Genomic DNA, 10,154 nt, shown 5'->3' on the forward strand with positions numbered 1-10,154 from the left:
AAGTCACCCTAAATGAAGTCCCTTGAGTGAGTGCTTGTGACTGATGCGTGTAAATTACCAGTAATGCGAACCAATGTATATACACTGCAGTCAGTTATGCACAGAGAGATGGACAACCGCACGATTAATTTGTCCACTCCAGATGGCATGAGTGACACACACACAGACAAGCTCCGGTTTCTGGGTACTGCAATCAATAACGCGCAACGCAATGATTTCTGTGTGCTGCTCCGCATGCATGCACACACAAACTAACTACAGAGGGAAAGGTAATTCAGGAAAAATCTCAGCACTAGCGAAGTACAAGCAAGCAGAGATTTGGAAATGGCTTTAAAAAGAACTCTAGCAAAGAAGGATCTTGGGGGAGCCGGGGGAGCCAACCTCCAGGTACTAGCTGGAGATCTCCTGCTAATACACCTGATCTCCAGCTGATATAGATCAGTTCCCCTGGAGAAAATGGCCGCTTTGGCAATTGGACTCTATGGCATTGAAGTCCCTCCCTTTCACAAACTCCACCCTCTTCAGGCTCTGCCCCAAAAACCTCCCGCTGGTGGCGAAGAGGGACCTGGCAACCCTAGGCGTAGCCCACTGGGAGAGGATACTGAAAGCCTTTCCCCCAGTTACCGAACTATTGGTGCCTGGTAGGGTTGCCATCCTCCAGGTACTAGCTGGAGATCTCCTGCTATTACAACTGATCTCCAGCCGAAAGAGATCAGTTCACCTGGAGAAAATGGCCGCTTTGGCAATTGGACTCTATGGCATTGAATTCCCTCCCCTTCACAAATCCCGCCTTCCTCAGGCTCTGCCCCAAAAGCTTCCTGCCGGTGGCAAAGAGGGACCTGGCAACCCTAGTGCCTGGTGGACCACTACAGAGGGATGACCTCTCTCTTCTGCTGCAAGATCTGTTTGGCTTGGAGAAACGGAAAGAAATACATGCCGAAATCCAGAAAATTTTAAAAATTAAATTTAGTATGGAAGCTAAGAGTATGCTATTGGGCATTTTACCCAAAAATTTTCCAAAATTTTTGGAAGAATTGTTCAGAAGTATGATAACGGCGGCCAGAGTTACATTTGCAGCAAATTGGAAAGGGGAAGAGTGTTCAAGCAAAGAGGACTGGGAAAGCACGCTAGCTGAATAGGCAGTGATGGCAAAATTAACAAACTATGTGAAATACAGCCCATTCCTGAAAGGGGGAATAGATCTTCCCGGCTGCCGAACAGAAAATTAAACGATTCAAAATATAACAACAAGGAAAATCCCCCATTGAAAGCAACAGGGCTACACCACCAGAAAAGGGTCCGAAGGGGTTCCTGGGTCCGAAGGGGTTAGGAAGCTGCCTAAAGGCAGCTCCACCCCCAGGAAAAAAAACCCCATGCTGGCATGGGCTCCTGCTTCTGGGATTTCATTGCCGGCTAGGGTTGCCAACTTGCCAGGTCCCTCTTCGCCACCGGCAGGAGGTTTTTGGGGCGGAGCCTGAGGAGGGCGGGGTTTGGGGAGGGGAGGGACTTCAAGGCCATAGAGTCCAATTGCCGAAGTGGCCATTTTTCTCCAGGTGATCTGATCTCTATCGGCTGGAGATGAGTTGAATTAGCAGGAGATCTCCTGCTACTACCTGGCAGTTGGCAACCCTACTGCCAGCATAGCAGCTTCCTGGCACTGGCGTGTTTGCTAGGGTTGCCAGGTCCCTCTTCGCTCCTGGCGGGAGGTTTTTGGGGCGGAGCCTGAGGAGGGCAGGATTTGGGGAGGGGCTTCAATACCATAGAGTCCAATTGCCAAAGCGGCCGCTTTCTCCAGGTGAACTGATCTCTATCGGCTGGAGATGAGTTGTAATAGCAGGAGATCTCCAGCTAGTACCTGGAGGTTGGCAACCCTACCTATTGCTATGGGGGCATTTCCCCCTTGTTAATTTTTTTAAGTGCTTTTGTTTTATTTTCCTCGGCTGGTAAGCCTCTGTTGAGGCGGTGCAGCTGTTCTACTCCCAGCTGCCCTAGCTCTGCCCCCCCCCCCGGGAATGGGCTGTATGATAATTACCATTTAATTATATCACTATTTACTGCTTGTAATTGTTGCTGTCATCATATATTGTTTGTTGGTTATGATATCATTGCTTATTATATCATATGTATATTTTTCTTTTTCCCCTTTGACGTAATGGTGATATGGCTTCTATTCTTTTCTTTTTTTCCACCCCTAAAATCTCCAGGTATTTCCCAACCCAGAGCTGGCAACTCTACCTGAATTCTCCTTGACTTACCTAAACTACATTTCCAGGCAGTAAGGAATGAAATGAAACAAATGGTCGTTGCTGTTGTTCCCAGTGGGTTTTGTTACCCTAAGGAACATAATGAATGGAGTTTTGTTTTCTTTTTTTAAAGTTAATTTTCATTTGTTTAGAACTGAACGTCCACCCCAAGCACATGGGCTCCAAGTCAATAGGCAAGAGTCAGTCTTTTATCCTGCATAGATGTTCTTTAAGAGAACAAATGAATGTGGGGAGGGCTGGCTGGCTAGGGTTTCTAGCTCAGGGTTGGGAAATACCTCAAAATTTGGGGCGGGGGGTGGTGGAGCCTGGGGAGGATAGAGTTTGGGGTGGGATTTCAGTGGAGTACAAAGCCATAGAGTCCACCTTCCAAAGAGTCCATTTTCTCCAGGTGAACTGATCTCCGTCGCCTGTAGATCGGTTGTAATCCCAGGAGATCTCCAGCCATCACCGGGTGGTTGACACCCCTAATTGGGACCCCGTACCCACTAATTGTGGTCTCAGTTTCCCCCGGCCTCATCTCATCTGCCATCTCAGGCAGGTTCCCTGGAGAGGCGGCATAGACATTCCCCAAATAAATGAATATAAATAAATGAGCAAGCTCCTGTTTGCACAGGGCCAAATGCTGGTACAGAAAATGATATTTTAGTTTCCAGCCCTGCAATTCATTTGTATGCGTAACAAATATCTGCCACCAGGCTTTTGTTACGCATTAATTATATTTTGGGCTGCTCAAAGGATTTGAATCTCAGCTCAGGGAGACTCCCATGGCAGGGAGCATTTAAGAAGCTGTCTCCAGTCAGACAGGGAAGCAGTGGGCAGAGTTACATTTCCTCAGATCAGTTCTGATGAGGATGTTGTGTAAAGTGGTGCTGAGGATGATCTGGGGGGGATTCTTGTGCCCCCAGGGGGCCGCATGTTCAGAGGATCTCAATTATAGCTGGTGATTTATTACTTTGTGCTATTTTCTGTACCGTGGCGCACTGTCCTGCTGAAACAACCATTGCACAATGCGGTGCATCTGCTGGGTCCTTTTGGAAACCACATTATTTACCCTCTACAGTTGTAATATATAGAGCCAGCAGGGTGTCGTTGTAATAGAGAGCCAGCATGGTGCAGTGGTTAAGATCTGCGGACTCTAATTCGGAGAACCGAGTTCGATTCCTCTCTCCTCCACATGAAGAAGTAGAAGAGTTGGTTTTTATGCCCTGCTTTTTCTCTACCCTTAAGGAGTCTCAAAGCGGATTACGATCGCCTTCCCTTCCCCTCCCCACAACAGACACCTTCTTGTGAGGTAGTAGAAAAGAGCAAGAGTCCAGTAGCACCTTAAAGACTAACAAAGTTTCTAGTAGGGTATGAGCTTTCGTGAGCCACAGCTCACTTCTTCCGATACCTTGTGAGGTAGGTGGGGCTGAGAGAGTTCCGCGAGAACTGTGACTGGCCCAAGGTCACCCAGCAGGCTTCATGTTGAGGAGTGGGGAATCGAACCCAGTTCTCCAGATTAGAGTCAGCCGCTCTTAACCACTATGCCACGCTGGCTCTCTTGCTGGGCGACCTTGGGCCAGTCACAGTTCTCACAGAACTCTCTCACCCCTCCCGGAGGCAGGCAATGGCAAACCACCTCCATATGTCTCTTGCTGTGTATACCCTATGGGTTGCCATAAGTCGGCTGCGACTTGACGGCGCACCCACATGCCTTTGTAATGGCCCTGTCCTTAAAATACGGGAAGAAGAAAGGGGAGTGCAAATCTTCTCTCCTCTGATTGTCTACCAGACAATGGATAATCCTCTCTGAGGCTTTCCTAGCTCCTGCAGAGATAAGGCAGCTGCCGGTTCACGGCAGCATGTGCGCACAGTAACATCAACAGTGGGCAGTTTCACAATGGTCAGACTCGTTTTTCAGAGAACGGAGAAGGAGCTGCCGCCTAGCCAGAGTCTCTCTTGCTCTTCTCAGCAGAACTTTATGTGTAACAGTGATCTTTCACCAGGTAGTTTGTGCTTTTGCTATCCAGACAGAGAGAACTCTATTAAATAAAGATGTAAAAGGTAAAGGTAAGCACCGGGTCATTCCTGACCCATGGGGTGATGTCACATCCCAACATTTACTAGGCAGACTATGGTCGCTTTAGCCTCCTTTATTCCCTGTTTCAGCCAGGATTCAGCCAGGATAGAACGCATGCGTTTTCACCTAACGTGTGTTCGATCCTTGCTGAATCCTGGCTGAAACAGGGAATAAAGGAGGCTAAAGCGACCATGCGTTTTCGCCCTATGTTTACAGGGTGGTTTGCCATTGCCTTCCCCAGTCAACTACACTTTATCCCCAGCAAGCTGGGTACTCATTTTACTGGCCTTGGAATAGGGTTGCCAGGTCCCTCTTCGCCACCAGCAGGAGGTTCTTGGAGCCTGAGGAGGGTGGGGTTTGGGGAGGGGAGGGACTTCAATGCCATAGTGTCCAATTGGCACAGTGGCCATTTTCTCCAGTTGAACTGATCTCTATCGGCTGGAGATCAATTGTAATAGCAGATCTCCAGCTAGTACCTGGAGGTTGGCAACCCTTCCTTGGAAGGATGGAAGGCAGAGTCAACCTTGAGCCGGCTATCTGAAACTGACTTCCGTCGGGATCGAACTCAGGCCGTGAGCAGAGCTTGGACTGCAGTACTGCAGCTTACCACTCTGCGCCACAGGGCTGTTAAATAAAGATTTAGATCTAACTTTATTTCATGAAAGGAAGGCAGCATGGTACACATGAACACATGAAGCTGCCTTATACTGAATCAGACCCTTGGTCCATGAAAGTCAGTATTGTCTATTCAGACTGGCAGCAGCTCTCCAGGGTGTCAGTGAGAGGGTCTTTCACATCACCTACTTGCCTAGTCCCTTTCACTGGAGATGCCAGGGATTGAACCTGGGACCTTCTATATGCCCAGCAGATGGTCTACAAATCCAGCTACAGCCCCAATATAGTTCAGTCTTGGTATAGTTCAGTCTTGTCAGATCTTGGAAGCTAAGCAGGGTTGGTGCCTGGATGAGAAACCACCAAGGAAGACCCTGGAGAGGAAGGCAATGGCCAACCACCTCTGCTTCTCACTCGCCTTGAAAGCCCCTGGCTGGGGTTGCCAGAAGTCAGTTGGGAGGGGCTGTGGCTCAGTGGTAGAGCATCTGCTTGGCATGCAGAAGGTCCCAAGTTCAATCCCCGGCATCTCCAACTAAAGGGACTAGGCAGGTAGGTGATGTGAAAGACCCTCTGCCTGAGACCCTGAAGAGCCGCTGCCAGTCTGAGTAGAAAATACTGACTTTGATGGACCAAGGGTCTGATTCAGTATAAGGCAGCTGCATGAGTTCATGAGACTTGATGGCACTTATGTACGTACGTTATTTCATGAGGCTAAATGTCTACATAGCAATCTAAGCACCCTTGCTTACACAGTTTATGAACCAGTTCAGAAATGTCTATAGCATTTCAGTTCTTCAAAACAGACTACCCTGTGGTTCCCTCTTCCTATCTGCTCTGCTTCTTGTACTGTGGAAACAGGCCAATGTTTAACTGTATGCAAGAAACAAATCCCTTGCTGGTTTTTGGGAAATGAAGAGTCTTCTGGAAGTGGAAGGCTCTGTGGGCTGGAGGAAGGTTTCACACATGGCCAAACAGAGAGCCAGCATGGTATAGTGGTTAAGAGTGGTGGTTTGGAGTGGTGGGTTCTGATCTGGAGAACTGGGTTTGATTCCCTGCTCCTCCACATGAGCGGCGGAGGCTAATCTGGTGAACTGGGTTTGTTTCCCTACTCCTACACACGAAGCCAGCTGGGTGACCTTGGGCTAGTCACAGCTCTATTAAGAGCTCTCTCAGCCTCACCTACCTCACAGGGTGTCTGTTGTGGGGAGGGGAAGGGAAGGTGATTGTAAGCCGGTTTGAGTCTCCCTTAAATGGTAGAGAAAGTCGGCATATAAAAACCAACTACTCTTCTTCTTTTTGGGGGATTTTTAGGTATTTTATTGTTGATTTTATTATATCAATCATTATTGTATTATTTTTAATGATGTTACCTGCCCTGAGCCAGCTTGCTGGGGTGGGGGCGGGTTACAAATTTGAAAAATAAACAAGCAAATAAATAAATACAGGCTGGTATCTCCATTAATGGTGATGGTGTCCCTCGCTTGTGAGTGGCATCGTGGTAGAAACTAAATCTGAGGTGTCAGACATCCATGTTAGAATAACTGGGATAACTATAAAAATACAGCAACTCATTTAGACGGGATAGCCCTTTACCTCCTAAAGCACACACTTACCCAGCATCTAAACTTCAGGATGTGGCCCCAGAAGACCAAACTTCCATTCCCTGTTCACTCAGACACCCACTAAGTGACCTGTAAATAACCTGCCTTGTGTAGGTGTGAGAAGTGTCGTCAAGTCGCAGCCAACTTATGGCGACCCCTTTTTGGGGTTTTCATGGCAAGAGACTAACAGAGGTGGTTTGCCAGTGCCTTCCTCTGCACAACAACCCTGGACTTCCTTGGTGGTCTCCCATCCAAATACTAACCAGGGCTGACCCTGCTTAGCTTCTGAGATCTGACGAGATCAGGCTAGCCTGGGCCATCCAGGTCAGGGCCTGTAAATCAGTAGGACTCACTAAAAAAAAAAAAGGAGCTTTCGTTTTGAGCTGAAAAAGATGTGGCTTTCAGCATCGTAGCCTTCCACGTTAGAAATGCATCACTCATAAATCCCCATGATCGCAATCAAGACTGACACGTCCTCATAACCTGCCTTACCTGTTATGTTAAAAATAATAGAGCTGCCTCTTTTAATGCTAGGATGCCACACTGTGCAAATGTTTAATAATGCATGGCTGTTTTCATTAAAGCGATGGCCACTCCGTGCCAATGAACAGCTGGGTCTTTTATGCGTGGCTGTTTCACTCGCCGTCACCCCTCCCACGACTTCGGGTCTTTGTTTTGATTACGCGTGCTGTTTCCGACCATTAGAGGTCACCTTGCTCTCCCCCTGTGTTTCCCCGCATTTCGCTCACGTTTTGAGGGACCCGTTTTATCTCAAATTTAAAAACATGGGAAAAACGCGGGGAAACGCAGAGGAAGAGCGAGGCGACCTCTGACGGTCAGAAACAGCATGCATAATCCAAACAAGGGCCCAAAGTTGTTGGAGGGGTGACTGCGAGGGAAACAGCTGTGCATATAAGGCCTTAGATTGGAGCCCAACAGCTCCTTTGGGACCAACAAGCTTTCAAGAGCCTGACGAAGGGAGCTTTGACTCTCTTATACCTTGAATATTATAATGGGTTTAAATTGCGGGCGGAAAGGTTCCGGCTGGATATTGTGTGTGTAAAGTGCCTTCAAGTCACAACCGACTTATGGTGACCCCTTTTGGGGTTTGGGGAAAATTTTTTACAGTAAGAGTTGTTCGACAGTGGAATCAGCTACCTAGGGAGGTGGTGAGCTCCCCCTCATTGGCCGTCTTTAAGCAGAGGCTGGACAAGCACTTGTCAGGGATGCTCAAGGCTGATCCTGCATTGAGCAAGGGGTTAGACTAGATGGCCTGTATGGCCCGTTCCAACTCTGTGATTCGATGAAAATCTTGTTGGTCTCAAAGGTGCTACTGGACTCCAATCTAGCTGTTTTACTGCAGACCAACATGGCTACCCTCTGTAACTATCTCCATGCCAAAGGTAGTAATGCCCATTATACTTCTTCCTCCCTCCCCACCCCCCGCAAAAAAACCCAAGCTTCTTTAATGATATTCACAACAAGGAAGTAATAAGTGGGCACATAAAGACTATGCAGCTTCTAGTCTGCATTGCTCATGGGTTTGCACCTGCCTTGGGGCACAGGAAGTTTTTGTTTTAACTTTAGCTGGTATTGGTGTGGAGTTAACAAGTGCACGCATGCAGTTTTGCAAGAGAGTGTCGACGATACTCACCATAGAGTATGGTCAGCATCGATACCGGCATGACAAGGAAACCCAAGAGCATGTCAGCTATCGCGAGTGACATTAGGAAGTAGTTCATAGCGTTCTGCAGTTTTTTCTCAAGCGATACAGCCATGATGACCAGAATGTTTCCTGCTATGGTTACAACGATCACGACAACGGTCAGGAGGGCAGGCCAGTTTTTCTCCTGTATACTGAGGAAGGATGCGTTGTACGGCGGAGGCAGGCTTCGCTCGCAGGAACGATTGGTCACCTCCGCTAAGTCTGAAGTCAGATTGCACACGGCAGATCTGTTGATCTCTCCAGATAGAAACCCATTTCGGTAGAGTTTCCTCTCCTTGTGGAACTGTAGCAAGAAATTGGCTGTGGAGTTCGCAGAGCTCTCCTCTTCGTAGAGCATATCCATGTCCGAGATGTCCAAAGCCAGCAAGGATGGACAGCAAGAATGCCAACGGTTAGTGTTCATTAGCAACCGTTTCTGCCTCCCTCATTAGTACAAAGTTGATCGCCTTATCAGGGCAATGCAGAAGAAAACAGGTTCACGCCGAATCAGAAAACTCATTTTCAGTCTCAGGTATGCTCCAGTGTCAGTGTACTCTCGGAATCCATTTGAAAGACAGAATTCTGCTGCAGGATAAGAAATGTCGCCTTGAGGCTTTAAAAAGGAAGGAGGGAAATATAGGGGGCAAGCAGTCCATTCCCTCTCCCCTCCCCCAGTTTTTTCAGCCATAAGAATCTTCTTTCTCAACGGCATCTTATTACTATCGGTGTGTTGGCAATTTGAAAAAGTGGGTGCGCCGTTAAATCAGTTTGCCCCGCAAAGCGGCACATCTCTCCTGGATCTGAAGCGAGACTCTTGATTAAAGGCAACAGCCCTAGTAATTAAAAAAAAAGCTCCTATTTATAGTTCTTCTTTGACACTACCGTCAATCACCAGCCTTGTCATATTTCTGCAACAGTTCTAAAGTGTTACGCCAGGAACGGCCGGCCACACTGCACATCGACTGCGATAAATAACCGTCCCGATTATTCTGGAGCCTTGTGACAATGAAAATTCTTCACTAATACTGTTTTATTTTGTTTTTTTAACACGCGACACGAGGGAGACTTACGTTGTTCTCGAGACCCCGCGGATTAGATCCTTGCTGTGCCGTGATTTCCCTTTGCCCGTCATTATATCCTCTGGCATGCTCCCTCGCCCCTCTCTTTGCAGTCTGCATGGAAGGAATGCTTTTCGCTGGCAGTTCGGTTGACTTCTGAACTCCCGACGACAGCAGAGAGACTCTTCCTCCTTATCCTTTGCTTCTGCACCGCTGACACTTCCCTTGACTCTCTTATTTTTCCCTTAAGGCAAGCCACAGAAGGAGGAGGAGGAGGACGAGGAGGAGGAGAAGGATCTTGGAGCTCGTTCCAAGGGACACCCCAAAATGTTTTGTTAAAAAATGCCCTCAGAAGGAAAAGTCTCCCCCCAAAGGTTTGCCGGAGATTCCGAGCAGGAATGCCAGTTCTTTCTCAATGATTTTTCCTCCCCCCAGTTTGTTCAGACCTCCCACTATTGATATGCCATCAACAGCAAAGGTAAGGAGGGCAGACCAAAGAGGGCTGGCTTTGTTTCTCTCCACCGCTGCAGCCTGGCGGGTTTCGGGACCTGGAGGTCAGAGTTTTCAAAAGCAAGATTGTCCGGCAGGGGAAAGGATGCCCTGCGGAGCGAGCAGCTCTCTGGAGTTGTAATGCGCTCTTTGGTGAAAGAGAGAGAGGGAGGGAGGCAGAAAAGCCGGCTCTGAATGGTATGTGCCAGGCAAACTGTAAACAGGCAGATGACTCCGTCTAAAGAGGCTGCTCTCAGACCGGGAGCTTCCTGCGCTTGCCGGCAAGTGACTCTTTTGGGGGGCAGATGGGATGCCTTTGGACAGTTCCTGTTACATAAAGGGAACCACCCTGACAAAAATTTCCAG

General features: G+C 48.2%; 1 protein-coding gene across 1 annotated transcript in view; it reads right to left on the reverse strand.

The window, feature by feature from the left end:
* Window positions 1-8,605, reverse strand: part of HTR2A (5-hydroxytryptamine receptor 2A) — a 41,707-nt gene extending 33,102 nt beyond the window's left edge. The window contains exon 1 of the mRNA XM_056856670.1: window positions 8,191-8,605. Coding sequence (XP_056712648.1) covers window positions 8,191-8,605 — 415 coding nt within the window. The remainder of the gene's footprint in view (window positions 1-8,190) is intronic.
* Between the last annotated feature and the right edge of the window lie 1,549 nt (window positions 8,606-10,154).

This window comes from Euleptes europaea, chromosome 10 (assembly GCF_029931775.1).
Source record: "Euleptes europaea isolate rEulEur1 chromosome 10, rEulEur1.hap1, whole genome shotgun sequence".
Classification (NCBI taxonomy): Eukaryota; Metazoa; Chordata; class Lepidosauria; order Squamata; family Sphaerodactylidae; genus Euleptes; species Euleptes europaea.